This window comes from Colobus angolensis, unplaced genomic scaffold (genome assembly GCF_000951035.1).
Source record: "Colobus angolensis palliatus isolate OR3802 unplaced genomic scaffold, Cang.pa_1.0 Scaffold101, whole genome shotgun sequence".
Classification (NCBI taxonomy): Eukaryota; Metazoa; Chordata; class Mammalia; order Primates; family Cercopithecidae; genus Colobus; species Colobus angolensis.
This window is the reverse complement of record NW_012111031.1, coordinates 8,384,221-8,399,654: the sequence shown is the minus strand read 5'-3', so window position 1 is coordinate 8,399,654 and position 15,434 is coordinate 8,384,221. Positions and strand designations below refer to the sequence as shown.

Here is a 15,434-nt window from a genome sequence, read left to right as displayed (position 1 = left end):
TAGTGTTTATTCTGTGCCAGATGGTATTCTAAGAACTTTACAAATAGGAACTCATTTAACCCTATAAGGTAGATATTATTACAATTTTCATTTTACGAAAAAAAGTACAGTGAGATACACAAATGGATATAGGAATTTATCCAAAGAGAGCCATTAAATGTAAGCTATGTGATTTGAATTCAAGTATTTTGGTTCCAAAGTTCATGCTCTTAATGCTAGACTATGATAGACTACCAAGATTATGACTTTTTACGGGAAGAATTATGTCTTCCATATATCACTCCAGAATAAAACTAGAGTCATCCCACAGTATATGCAGCGGATTGGTTCCAAGTCACCCCCTTCCCCACTTCATATCAAAATCTGTGCATATTCAAGTACCAAAGTCAGTGCTTCAGAACCCACTTACATGAAAACTTGCCCCCTCTTACATAGGGATTTCAAGTCCTGCATATGCTGTATATTTGATCCGAGTTTGGCTGAAAATACCTACGGGTAAGTGAACCTGCACAGTTCAAACCTGTGTTGTTCAAGGGTCCACTACATTTTGTATTCCTATGATGTTAACACGTCACTTTAATCAACTTATTCTTTCTATTCCCACTACTACCATCTACATTTCTTCTTTGGGAAACTATTCTGGTAAAGTGCATTTATAGAGCTGCTGCAGCTCCAACAGGCCTCCAATGGCCTAACGACACAATTTGCATGCTTGAAGAGGTAATCCAATGAGTTCTTCATGCTCTCACCTAGCAGTACATTCCTGTTAGGTAACTTACCTTTCTGGTGAGTCCCCATTTCTCTCTCCCCCAAATCACAGTGCAATTTCCATAAGCTGCCTAAAATATTGTGGACATAATTCCCATTAAATTCTACATCCCTATTAACTTCAGTCTTCAGAAGAAGCCAGGTCATTCTTCATCAGGAGAACCCATCCTTATTCAGCTTGGTAAGCCCCTTAGTGTGATGCTGTATTACCCACTCCCCAACCCTTTTCTATCCTTCCACTTTGACTTCTGAAATTCATGGGCCATCTTCAGCCAAGTCCTTTCTATTGTCAACCTTTTCAGTGAACTTCCCTTTTATCTTTTGGCTTTAACTGAAGTCCAAAGATACAGCTTCCTCATTCTCAAGCCACTAAGTCTGGAGATGAAACATTTTTTTTTTTCTGTTCTCCATTCCACTGCCACCATATTTCCTTTTCTTCTCTCTAAAACCCTCTCTGGTTTCTTTGAAATTCAGGTCATAGACTACATAGGCTTTATCTTTCCTTGTTGTTATCAGCTGTCTTCCAGGTCTTGGAAGGCTCATTCCTAGATTATAGCATCTGACTTACTGTTCCTCTATCACTACTCTCTCGTATTTCCTTGGGAATTTCAATATCCGCACAAATGGTATATCTAAAACCCTGAACTCTCAGTTGTTTCGAGATCTTCTTTCATTTATTCTCCCCAGCAACCCATTGAGTATAACTGTACCTCATCCATAATCTCAGATTCAAACTACTGTTTATTTTTCTAGCTCATCCCATCTAGTATTTTGACGGTATGTGCTGTTTAACCCCGCAAGACTTCCAATCCATCGACTCTTGTATCTTTACACATTCCCTCAACCCTTCCTGTATTCTTCCCTCCTTACTTCACTTAGATTCCTTTGCTTTCACCCTCATTTCCCTTACAGCTCACTCTCTGTCCTAATTCCCTGGAAGAATCCCAACCAGCTGCTTTGCTTATACTCAAGTAGCTGAATATGCTTAAAGAAAGACATACAACTATGCTGTTGACTTACTTTAAATTCAAGACCATTTTATGTCAAGTGGGACCTTGATCCTAGGCTCTTAAGATGCACCAAGTTATGTAGATGATTGTTTCACTCTTTATCCTCTGTCTTCAAACCTCCCACACCTCTTTTCCCTTTCTTTGAGTTGATAATTTACCTTCTAATTTAACTGAGATAGAAGAAAAAAGTCAGAGAAGATGGTAAATTACCCATCTACCAGATTTAGTACCTGTACCTGTATACCAGCATACTGTTTTCTTGCAATAAATAAAGTGTTCTTGCTCCTATCTAATGCCAGTCCTCTACTTTTGTACTCCCTTCTCACAGACATTACTTCTTCGAATGGCCCCTCAACAGAATTTCCCTATTTACTTGCTCAAACATATTATTCTGAACAGCCCATCATAAATCAACAACCACTACCACCACCACCCTTGCTTGACACCATAACCTCCTTCAGTACTGACCCATTTCTTTGCTCCCCTTTAAAGCCAAGATCCTTGCTCTCCACTTCCTCTCCTCTTTCTTCTTGAACACACTAGAACCAGGCATTTATCACTGTGCTTTTAAGATTTTTATCATGGTATCTGTGAGCTCCACATTGCCACATTCAAGGAACAAGTTCCGTCTTCATTTTACTTGACCTATTGACATCATTTAACACATTTGATAATTACTGCCTTCTTGAAACACCATACTTCTTGGTTTCCTTTGTTGGTCCTTTCTCATCTTTTTCACTTATGTTACACCTCCCAGTGCTCAGTCCTCAGGCTTCCTTCTTTTCTCATACTTATTCTACATATGATGCCACCTAGTTCTACGGCTTTAAAATCTACCTGTAGGCTGACAATTCCCAAATTATATCTCTACCCTGAACATTCCTTTTGAGAAGCAGACTCATACTCATTGCCTACCTGATATCTCCATTTGGATTTTTAATAGACATTTCAACTCAGTATGTCCCAAACTGAACCTTCGATTCCTCTGTCCACTCTATTACCACCACTAAACCTGCACCTTCATAGTCTTCTCTATCTCGGTAAATTATAAGTTCATTTTTCTTGTTCTTTAGGCCAAAAACCCTGAATTCATTAGCAGGGAGGTCCCTACAAGGGTATAGAGCCCAAGGCAATTCAACTAGACTTGCCCAAGGCAATAATAAAGGAGATCTTATTGTTGACGTTTCATAGGCCCTTTGAAAAATCCTGAACACTCCAAGGGTGCTGCCCCGATTGACCTACTCAAAAGATGAGCCAGAACCTTCACTGTTTTTCCATTACAAGCTGCATGCAGTTCTTTCGGCAAAGCCCATTGGCTCTACCTTTAAATTATACTGGAATCCAATCACTCCTTACCAATTAATACTATCTTAGTAGAGAAGCCTTCCCTGATAACTCTCTCTTTCACCCTCTGTTTCCTTGCCTTGCCTCATTTTTCTTGACAGCATCTATCACTACTGACATCTCCACATCCTTCTACTAATGTAAGCTCCATGATGGCAGAGGTCTACAAGTGCCTGGCATACAACAGGTGTCTAATTATAGTCTATCTCCACTCCAATTTGCCCTTTTCTAACAGAATAATGCTCCAAAAGCACTATATCACGTCAACATCACAGTCAATCTTTCAATTCCATTTAGATGGCTTTTTCTTTAGGAGGTCTTTCTTGATCTCTCTGGGAAGATATGGTCTTTCTCTTTTTAGAAGAATTGTTTCAGTATTTCCATTATGCCATTTTAAATAAAGGTATAGGTCTAGAGTAAGACAGAGCTAGTTTTGAATCTAGATTACACTACTTATTAACTTATTAGGAAAATTATTTCCAACCTGGGCCACAGACTCCTTACTCATAAAATGGAAACAATATTAGTGCCTGCTTCATTAGGGTGATTGTGAAGACTAAATGAAATAATGCATGTAAAGCATTTAGCAGATTCCTGTCCCACAATGAATACTCAACAGATTTTTATTTTTATTATTTTCATTATTTTATAATATCTTTCCCCATTAGATTGTAAGCACCGGGAAGGCAAATACAGTGTTTTGTTCATTTTTGTATTCCTTAAAGTATTTGATAAAGTAACCTAAAGAATAAAGAAAATTTGATTTATACAATAAAAATAAAGTAACTAGTACTTCTTGATCTCTATTTCTATAGCAACATAAATTGAAGAACTCTTGGATAATATTTACTTAAACCAACTATTCATAAAATTCATGCTGTAAAATTGGAAACGTTTTGGGTTTTTTTCCAGATTTCTATTGTGCAATGAAAAGAAAAATGAAAACAAATTACTGCCATCTACCGATAATTCATTAGAATTGCATAAATTAAGGAAACAGTCTTTTAGAGACAAGACTGTCTTTTCAAATATGTCTTTAAGATAAGTTAGAACATCATCAGAGTCATCCAAAAATAATTAATCAAATAATTAAAAATAAACTGTATACCTATCATATACCCCTACCGCTGAATCTGCTGACACTAGGGATTACTTCCTTTTCTGGTCAGGCAATGAGATTAGAGTTTCAGGGCACTGAAAAAGAAAGAAACCAGAGGGTTTGTACTGTTCCTTACCTCCCTATCCAAGATAATATAGGCAACATTCATACATTATCCACACTGCTTCTAGGTTTCTACCAAAGGAGGGGCTTTGCTGAATGTATAGACAGTACTGGACTACCAAAACATCTCTCATTTTGGAGTGCAGACATAAAGGAGTTGGTCTGCAGCTCAAATCCAAGCTTTAAAGGATGTCTAGGCAACTGTTTCAAAAAGATTTCTACCTCTGGGACAGAAGTTATATAGACCTTTGGTGAAATCCAGTTATAACCTACCTGCTTGTCTCATTCAGAGAGGCAAGAGGCAAGGTCTTTTTTTCCTCCCCCTCTAAACAAGTAAACATGATTTCTTTTTTTTTTTTATTTTTATTTATTTATTTTTTGTGTGTGTGTCGAGGGCTGACTTTCAATAGATCGCAGCGAGGGAGCTGCTCTGCTACGTACGAAACCCCGACCCAGTAAACATGATTTCTAAACCAAGAGGAACTTTATAGTGGGTTAAATGGTGCCCTCACGCACATCCAAAGATATATCCATGTCCTAACTCCCAGAACTTGCAAATGTGACCTTATTTTGAAAAAAGGAGTTTTGCAGATATAACTGGGTTAAAGATCTTGAGATGAGATCATCCTGGCTTTAGGGTAGGTGACTGAATATGCAAATGGACAATGGCCAGACCATATGTAAAAACAGAACTCTGACCCACAGCCTGCAGCAAGCAACCCAGGAGACCAATCTATTATCTACAGTAACCAGTCCAGGAAATCTATAAATTAGACTTGTAGAAAGTCATATCATTATCACTAACAACAATCCTAGGAGACAAACTATAACAATCGGCCCAAATGACCAGTACTGGATTAATAACTGGCATCTTCCCTAACTTTTGTCCCCATTTCCAAGTTGAGACTAACAAGAAGAAGCCATAGAATGCTCCACTTCTAGTTGGACTGCCTGCAGCTTCCTCATGCTGAGAGCCTCTAATCAGGGCATGCCCACTCCTCTGCCTGCCTTTGGCTCTGCTAAAATGCAGGAGATCATGGCTCCCTCCCTTACAAGGCCTGAATAAATAGCCTTTGCTTGTTCTCATTTGATTGATCTTCATTGATTTCTACACAAGAATCCTTATAAGAGAAAGGTAGAGGGCCATCTGAGACTCAGACCCACATAGAAGACCATTTGACAATGGAGGCATGGAGCTCCAAGTCACTTAGCCCGTAGGCAAAGAACACCTGAAGTCACTACACAACAGAAGAGGTCAGTGAACAGAAGAGGTAAGTGCTGTCAACACCTCAGTTTCATTATCTGGCCTCTATAACTGTGAGAGAACAAGTTTTTGTTGTTTTTAGCCACCCAGTTAGTGCTAATTTGTTATGGTAGCCCTAGGAAATGAACAGAAGCTTTTAGCAAGGAAATTTGCATCTGCTACATGGCCTTTTCTGGAAAGATCCATAAACCTTAGTGTAAATGGCTTAAAAATGACTGTTTTGTTTTTTAAAATCATACTTGTTTTCATGAGAAGATTTACACAGCATTATAAAAATGTCTGGGAAGTTCTTCAGTAGTTTCCCTTAATAGCCAGGCACCATCTCTGCCCTCAAAACACTCTAGGTAGAGAGACATAGTCAATTAAAATGGAGAGGTACAGTAGCTGATGTCTTAGCCTGTCTACACATAACCTCTAACCAGTTAACTCACTCTATTTCCTTTGTAAGTCATAAGTGACTAATTCCCATATCATGCTAGGAAACTGTTATCTAGTAAATCTGCCTATTTCTGGTCCTATCAATTGACTCGTTCAATCTTACGACTTACTTTTGTTTGTTTGCAAACCTGTTTTTGCCAGTTGTACTTGATATTGTGCTTTCGTAACTTTATATTGTATAAGCCAATGAAAGAGTGTGAAAATTGTTTCTTTAAAAATCTATGTTTAATATTTTGGAAAGACCCAACAAAGGTATGTGAGATTAACTGTAAAAGATTATAAAGTATAGTGGTGGCTCACGCCTGTAATCCTAGCACTTTGGGAGGCTTAGGTGGGTGGATCACAAGGTCAGGAGTTCAAGACCATCCTGGCCAACATGGTGAAACCCTAACTCTACTAAAAATACAAAAATTAGCCAGGCGTGGTAGTGCATGCCTGTAATCCTAGCTACTCAGGAGGCTAAGGCAGGAGAACCACTTGAACCCGGCGAAGGTTGCAGTGAGTCAAGATCACACCACTGCACTCCAGCCTGGTGACAGAGTGAGACTCCATCTCAAAAAAAAAAAAAAAAAAATTATAAAGTATAAATCTGCTCTCAGATTGCTTCACAAGTACCTTTAACTTATTTTCCCCTTAAAAGAACAAAATCTTGGGAAATCTTGGCTGATAGTTTATGGGTATGATTTATGCAAGAGATAGTATGCAGAATTCCAATCAGTAGACTACATGCAAAGAAAAGGTCTTGGACCTTCTCAGTAGATTGGCAAATGAACATACAGTTGTTTTAGGTCAGAATACAGTTTAAGGTATTTGCTATACTTTTTCATGACTCTGGTTTAATTGACCTTTTTTCTTTTAAAAAAGCTTTCTTTAGATATAATATACATACCACAAAGTTCATCCTTATAGTGTACAATTCAATATTTAACCATTTTTTCCACTTATTGCTTGGCTAGGGGCCCAGACTACATCTATGAGAGGGCTTTTTATATATGAACAAAATGTAAAGAAGCTATTAATTTTGCTTGATGAGGGATGGGGATTCAGGGAAGATTATGTTTGAGCTTGAAGAGCCTTGAACAAAAAGTAGCAGTTAGGCATAGAAAGAGGAGGGTATTTTGCTAAGTAGAGGAATTGCAAATGTAAAGAATGAAATCATGTGGCCTCCAAAGAACAGCTTTTATTTGAGTGGCTTGGGAATAGGGCATTTTTATTTTTTCAGACTTAATTATGCATCTGAATCATATGTAGAGATTAAAACTAAACAAAAAAAGCAAAACATGTTCAGGCCTGACTCCTAGAGATTATGATTCAACGTATATCTGGGGTGGAGTCTCTACACTAATTTTTTTTTTTTTTTAAGTTGCCTTGCAGTTCTGATTTGTAGTCAAGACTGAGAACCACTGGAGTAGGATAGAGTGAAAATGGGATGAGGAAGTGTTAGGACATGATGCTAGGACCAGATGGTGAAAGGCAATGGTATGCAAATACAATATAACAAACTCTCTCTTCCCTGACAACTTCATTCTTTTGAAATATTTTCTTTTTCATTTTTTTTTACTGCCACTACTGTTGCATGAAAGAATACGAATCCCACCATCGTAAAAACAGAGATAAATGTTTAAAACCTTTGTAACTAAAAGACGTCTATTTTGCTTGAGGTATTAAGCTGGTGCAAAAGTAATTGTGGTCTTTGTCAATGGCAAAAACCTCAATTACATTTGCACCAACCTAATGATATTTAACACAGACTCAGGGCAGAGTGCACCTTCTGATTGCGTGTACCATCTACCGCTGGGGGTTCTTAACAAATGACCAAAGAAAACACGAATTTTGACAAAACTGGTGCTAGGGCGACTGAAGGGTGGGTTCCTATTCTGGGTTAGTGTTCCCATTCTCTAGTCAAGCACGAGAACATGCCTACTCCAGAGGGCTCTTTCAAACCCCCAGCTGAGATTATGAGACAAAGGTTCTTTAGCGCCTACCAAATGAGCAACAGTAAATGTAAAAAGGACCTCTTATTTCATCACAACCAGTTCCTCAGGAAGCACCATTTCTCTTACTCTTGAAAGGTCGGATATTTTTTCCCTTTAGCATACACTGGCCTTCCATGTCCTAACTGCTATTTTCAAATAAATGAACGTTATATTCTTGGAGGTGCTAAACTGCACCTTTATCATGATTTTAGTTACGGGTGAGGGCCTTTTACTTAAGTCCTGCTAGTGGCACATATTTTAAAAGGCCATAGAGGTCATCCATGTTGTCAACACAAGTGAAGGCGCTCGAAGGGGTGTTGGTCAACAAGAATCAGCACAAAGGCATTGGAGGAGAGACAACAGCTTGTTTCTGGAAACAAACGAACAACAACAAAACACTAAAAACATCTCCTCGAGAGGGCCCCTGACTTGAGCCCTGCATGGGACAAGCAGCCAAGAGCTAACATGACAAGGGACTGGCCCCGGGCTGCGGTGAGGAAACCCAGCGTCCTGACCACGCTGCTGGGTCGCGAGGCGTCCCTCAGAGACCGGAAGCGCGGACTTCAGCTCTCTTGGGAAACGGCTTCCGTTAACAGAAGGGAGACTGCGGTTTGGTCCCGAGGTCGCTCCAGCAGCCCCACCTCACGCGACCCACCATTCCCACCGCCCCCTCACGGTGCCCGCCGTCCCGCTCTCTAACCTGGCCCTTAGTTCCCCGCCCCGTGCCCTCTGGAGACCTGCAGCTCCTGCCGCCCCGCGCCCGCTCCCGGGGTCGGTCGTTCCGCCGCCCCATCCCCCATGACGGAGCCCCTAGCTGCCTCCTCGCGACCCTTTCCGGACTCGGCCTGCCCACTCCCGCCCGCTAACCCGCCTGGCTCCGGGCCGAGGGCCCTCGCGGGACTCTAGTTCCTGTTCCTCTAACGCCGGCCGGGCTGCTGGGTGCCGGCTCGGCAGGCTGCCTAGACCCGGAACTGCTGAGGCAGCAGCGGGCTCGCGGCGCTTGGCTCATCCCGGGATTCCCCAGCGCTCGCGCTGGGCCTGCAGCGTCCGCACCAAGCACGCCTGGCGGCCCTGCCCAAGCTCCCTCCCGCCTCCCGGCAGCTGGCCTGCGGGGCCCCGGCCTTCAGGTTTCCCCTGGGATCCCGGGACGGGCAGGCGGGGGATCTGTGCGGCCGCGGCGAGGTGGGTGAGGTGAGGCGGGGCGAGGTGGGTGAGGTGAGGCTGGGCGAAGTGGGTGAGGTGAGGCGGGGCGAGGTGGGTGAGGTGAGGCGGGAGGAGGTGGGTGAGGTGAGGCGGGGCGGGTGTCGTCGCCGCTGGGCCGAGCTTACGACTCCAGTTGACTGGCTCGCGAATGCCCAATTTCGTTGGGGCTCAGGACGAGGGTCGGGGCGGCAAATCGTCACAGAGGTCGCTGTAGACCTGTGTGCAACCGAAGGTGAAAAGCGGGAAGGCGCGGACCGAATCGCCTCTGGTGCGCGTTGTCCGACAGGAAGTCCCGAATGGGCGGTGAGCGGCCGGTGGAGGTGCACGGGCAGGTGCAGAGCCACAGCCTGCGCCCCGTGAGCCGAGGCGGGCAGGAGGAACAGGGACCCGGCGGCGACAGACGTTAGGCGGAAATTCACAATGAACAGGGAAGGGGGACAGTCACCTACTCAAAACTGGCTAAATGAACCTCAGAGGGAGCCCCGAGCGATGGGGAGCGAAGGTTAGGGGAAGCGGCAGGAGAAAACCTTCTTGGGCCAAAGCGCGTCGCCAAAGGGGGTCACCGGAGACCCACAGGATGGGGTGGGAGGGCTGGGCTGGAGGTGAGCAAAGCTGGATGGGGAGAATGAATTAAGAAAGTTGCGAGGAAGCCTGTCTCGTCCAAATCATTATAGCTTTTGTGGTCATTGCTAAGTGTGGAGTACTGCGCAAATCCTCAGGGGAACTCTATTAGCCATCTCAGCTTTTGTCATCTTAAAAGGCGAATTTCGGGTGCAGCTCCATTTAGCTTCGTGAACTGAAGCCCCCGCCTGTGAAAGGATGAGACCTAATATGACAGTCATGTCAGGACTAATGATATATCACACAGGTTGACAACCTGCAATTTAAAAACAGGACTGTCTCAACTCAGCAAGTAATTCCTTACTTAAAAGTTCTATGTAAACAAAACAGAGGAACTGTTGTACTGCTGGAAAGATGTACCAGCATTTTCACAAAACGAATTAAAAGATGGCTTTGCTTTCACTGTCATGGTTCTCTTGTGACAGAGTAGACTGGCTTTTCTGGGAGGGGCCTAGATTTACTATTTTAATTACATTTTAAAATCAATGTAATTCTTTGTTAATCTACCACAAATTTCTGTCGTAACTATAAGAGGATTTATATCATTTTATATTCTTACACTAATTTTTATTTGCAGGTGATTTGGCACAAAAGTATTCTTTCAAGGATGGCAGAAGCAGTTTTGATTGATCTTTTTGGTTTGAAATTGAACTCTCAAAAAAACTGCCATCAGACATTACTGAAGACTTTGAATGCTGTCCAGTACCACCATGCCGCCAAGGCCAAGTTTCTTTGTATAATGTGTTGCAGTAACATCAGCTGTGAAAGGGATGGAGAACAAGATAATTGTGAATTAGAAACAGGCAATGGATTATCAGCTCTCTTGAAAGAATTTGAGATTGTTAGCTGTCCCAGCATGGCTGCCTGTTTGTATACCATTAAACAGAAAATTGATGAAAGAAATCTGAGCAGCATTAAGGTAATTGTACCCAGGCACAGGAAGACATTAATGAAAGCTTTTATTGATCAACTCTTCACTGATGTTTACAATTTCGAATTTGAAGATTTGCAAATGACTTTGAGGGGAGGCCTTTTTAAACAGTCCATTGAAATAAACATAATCACAGCTCAAGAACTAGGAGAAATTCAGAATGAAATAGAAACATTTTTGAGAAGTCTGCCAGCACTGAGAGGAGAATTAACTATTATCACTTCTCCTTTGATCCCAGGTATATTAACCACTAACTGTTGTTTTTACTTTGTACATGAAAAACCAGTCTTTCTTCAGAGGTAGTTCACCTCTTTTTTTCCTCCTTTCTTTTGTTGACTGTTGTGGGCTTATTACTTGTTAGCATCAGTGGCAACACAGAGCTATCATGTATGACCCTATAGTATCAGGGTCAAGGGATAACGCCTTCAAAGCCACCCCAAATAAATAAATTTGCTTTATGAAAATTTGATGTTGAGACAAATAATCTAGCCCTCCTTTGCAATGAGATTTATGACACTTAAAATCTTCTATTTAGAAATTCTGAAATTTCAAATCATTGGCACCTTCATAGAAGAGTAAAATTTAAAACAATCAATCTTGCTTCTTGGTTAAACAGTATTTTCTGTGAGCTATATGCTGTTAGATATAACAAAGCCAGATGAGACACAAGATACCTTTTGAAGAGCAACAATCTCATAGGGAGCGTAAAACAAACACAGCAGAACGCCATAAGAACGTATGGAGATACAAAATGCCATAGAAATTAGAAGCCAAATAACAAGGGCAGGTAGCAGTGATCAGGGAAGGTCTAATTGAGAGACTGGTATTTTGAATAGCGTCTTTTAAATCTTCACTGCTTATCTTCAACAGATATTTTCATTCATGGATTTACTACAAGAACAGGTGGGATATCTTATATACCAACTCTTAGCTCATTCAATCTCTTCAGTAGTTCCAAACGGAGAGATCCCAAGGCAGTGGTTCAAGAAAATCTGCGTAGGTTGGCGAATGCTGCAGGATTTAATATGGAGAAATTTTACCGAATAAAGGTAAAAGTTTGCTTTATATTTTGAAAGATCTAAAGTATATTTTTTACTTTACTACTAACTACATGGACTTTAAGCTATTTAACTTTTGTATCTGCTTTTTTATCCAAAGTTTTAGAATAATGCTGTGGTTGTTTTTCTTAGATTTATACACCATAGCCTAAAGATCAGTTCTATTTTATACACACACACACAGATATATATGCACACACACACACAGAGTAAGTCATCCTTTAATGTTGATGGGTTCTTGGAAATTGTGACTTTAAGTGAAACGACATAATAAAACCAATTTTACCATAGGCTAATTGATATAAATAAGAATAAAGTTTCTAAGGCATATTTCTTGTCACAAAAACATCACCAAACTTCTAAATAAAGACCAACACATTCCTAGTATTAAATATTGAAATAAATGTGAGCTAGACATACATTTACAAAAGAGTAATAAAAACAAATTAAGATAACTACCAAATTGTTTTGGTTCAGGGCTTCAGGTAGCTGGAGTCTATCCTGGCAGATCAGGATCCAAGGTCATAACCCACTCTTGGCAGGACGCCATTCCATTGCAGGGTGCTTTTACACACACACACATGTACTCCTACTGGGACCATGTAGACACCCCAATTCATCTAACATACACTTCGTTGGGATGTGGGAGGAAACTGGATTACCCGGAGAAAACCCACGCAGACATGAGGAGAAGGTGCACATCTCACACAGTCAGTGACAGGGTGGGTAGTCAATTTTTTTCATTAACATTATAATGAAATGATGTGGAATAAAATAACATTATTCAAGAGCCTACTGTATATTTCATCTGGAGTCCTCAATTCTAAAAGTACAGTTAATTCTCAGAGAGTATACTACCACTGCCCTTTTTGATTTGAAGAAAGGGAACTGCATGGTGGTAGAGAAAGGCCATTATTTTATAAATCTACTCCAGGAGGAGCTAGGGTCATAGTTGATGAGATAATGTCTTGTTCCTTACAGAATTCTAGCTTTACTTGAGTCTGGGAAAAGTAAAAGTATCATTGATTTGGTAATTAACTTTCTTTTACAGGAAAAATTTTCATTTTGTAGAAAGTGCTTTAAGAAGTGTTATACCTATCTTTATGGAAAGATGTTCATTATTCACTATATTGAATTTTATAATGTTAAACTGTGCTTTTCTTTGTATAAACTATCAGAGAGTATAATACCAAAAGCTTAAATAGTTAAATTATAAGTGAATTTTGTGTTTTCCCATATATAAAAGTGATATATTTAATGAATGCTAGTAATCTTAAACTGGTTATATAATTTTATACTACAATGAATACCTTCGGGAAAGCTTATGGTATGAGAAATCCCACTTCCAAAACATTTTTGTTGCACATTTTTGGTATTAGACTCATCATTCCAATGACATCTGGATTATGGGAAGAAAGGAGCCTGATTCTTATGATGGAATAACTACAAATCAGAGAGGAGTCACAATAGCTGCTCTTGGTGCTGACTGTATACCAATAGTTTTTGCAGATCCAGTCAAAAAAGCATGTGGGGTTGCTCATGCTGGTAAGTATACTTAATTAAACATTTAGGATTTTACTCATTTTATTGTGCAGGAAAAATTGTAATTTCTTTCTGATAGACATGGCAAACAGTTAATTACATTACACTGTGGTAAATGTAAGCATGGGAGGGGCGGCATAGTTTTATTATCGGGATGGCCAAGAGGAGCATCCACGTCAAATTATATGAATTGTAGTAGAATTCCCAAAGGAGGTCGCACCTAGGTTGATTCCTAAGGAATTTGTTGGTTTTGGCTGAGTAACAGTGTTCCTCAGCAAGGGTGCTGTTAACATTTTGGGCAAGATAATACCACATTGCAGATTAAGTGTCTTTAGCCCCTAAAATTCTTAATGACAGTAGCACCTCTAGTTACTGTAATAACCAAAACCAACCAACCAACCAATCAAACAACAATGAAACCCTCCAAGCTTTTCAAAACACTCCCTAGGGGAGTGGTACTGCCTTTGGTTGAGAATCCTTGAAATCCAGGCCATAGGAAATGGGAATGTTAGGCATGTTTCAGAAAAGTATTCACCCAGATGGAGCTGCATGTGTAAAGCTAGGGAGGTAGGAAAAAGCAAGATGTTTTGAAAACTGTTTTTAGTTTAAATCATTTAATGTATTTAACTGCAACTATTCTCTGAGAGCAAAGAAGTATTTTTAGAAGGTATATTGTGTTAAAGATAGGGAGTTTTGTTTTCTGAAGGTATTTTAAAATGGTATTTTAGATTACCCCATAGCTGTGATTTTGTGTGAAATGAGAGATAATCTTTAAAATTTCCTTCACTTGTAAATCTATTTCTACTTTGCTTTTTAGCTCATAGGTAAAACAGAAAGTAGCATATTTTTATTTTGACCTAGCTGAAATAATGGGATTGAATGAGTAGAAGTCAGGTTTACTACATGACATTGTCAAAAAGTTATTTAAAATTTGAATCTTGGCTCCTGGATATAAAAAGAGGATATTATATTTTTACTTCTTAGGTCTGAAAACATTTAGTTTAAAAATATCCAAGATCAAGCAGTCAAAATGAAGTTATAAATGTGAATTTCAAGTCATTAATAAGTTAATTTTGAAAGAATAAAATACCTAGGAATACAGCTGCCTTAACTAAGGAGGTTAAAGATGTCTACAATAAGAATTACAAAAACACTGCTGAAAGAAAGCAGAGATAATGTAAACAAATGGGAAAACATTCCATGCTCATGGATAGGAAGAATCAATATTGTTAAAATGGCCACACTGCCCAAAGTAATTTATAGATTCAATACTATTCCTATCAAACTACCAATATCATTTTTCACAGATTTAGAAAAAACTATTTTAAAATTCATATGGAACCAAAAAAGAGCCCAAATAGCCAAAGCTATCCTAAGCAAAAAGAATAAAGCTGGAGGAGTCACATTGCTCCCTTCAAGCTGTACTACAAAGCTACTATTACCAAAACAGCGTGGTGCTGGTACCATAACTGACACATAGGCCAACGGAACAGGATATAGAACCTAGAAATAAAGCCACATACCTACAACCATCTGATCTTTGACAAGTTGACAATAACAAGCAATGAGGAAAGGATTCCCTATTTGATAAATGTTGCTGGGATAACTGGCTAGCCATATGCAGGAGATTGATACTAGATCCCTTCCTTTCACCATATACAAAAACCAACTGAACATGGATTAAAGACTTAAACATATAGCCTGAAACTATTAAAACCCTAGGAGAAAACCTAGGACATACCATTCTGGACATAGGCATAGGCCTTGGCAAAGATTTCATGGTGAAGACTTCAAGAGCAAACAAAAACAAAAATAGACAGGTGGGATCCAGTTAAACTAAGGAGCTTCTGCACAGCAAAGAAACTATCAACAGAGTAAACAGAAAACCTACAGAATTGGAGAAAATATTTGCAAACTATGCAACTGAAAAGGTCTAATACCGAGAATCTATAAGGAACTTAAATCAACAAGCAAATAACAAATAATACCATTAAAAAATGGGCAAAGGGGCCAGGCGCGGTGGCTCAAGCCTGTAATCCCAGCACTTTGGGAGGCCG

The 15,434-nt window shown here is 40.0% G+C and overlaps 1 protein-coding gene across 2 annotated transcripts in view; it reads left to right on the top strand.

Annotated features, from left to right (window-relative positions):
* Nucleotides 1-8,813: 8,813 nt before the first annotated feature.
* LACC1 (laccase (multicopper oxidoreductase) domain containing 1) overlaps nt 8,814-15,434 on the top strand; it is a 14,230-nt gene continuing 7,609 nt past the window's right edge. Inside the window, exons 1-4 of one of the 2 annotated variants that reach the window (XM_011940286.1) lie at nt 8,814-9,208; nt 10,424-11,015; nt 11,648-11,826; nt 13,215-13,380. In XM_011940286.1, coding sequence (XP_011795676.1) covers nt 10,454-11,015; nt 11,648-11,826; nt 13,215-13,380 — 907 coding nt within the window. In that variant the 5' untranslated portion in view covers nt 8,814-9,208; nt 10,424-10,453. Of the gene's footprint in view, nt 9,209-9,307; nt 9,596-10,423; nt 11,016-11,647; nt 11,827-13,214; nt 13,381-15,434 lie in introns of those variants that run through there. The other variant, XM_011940276.1, reaches the window with a different exon arrangement.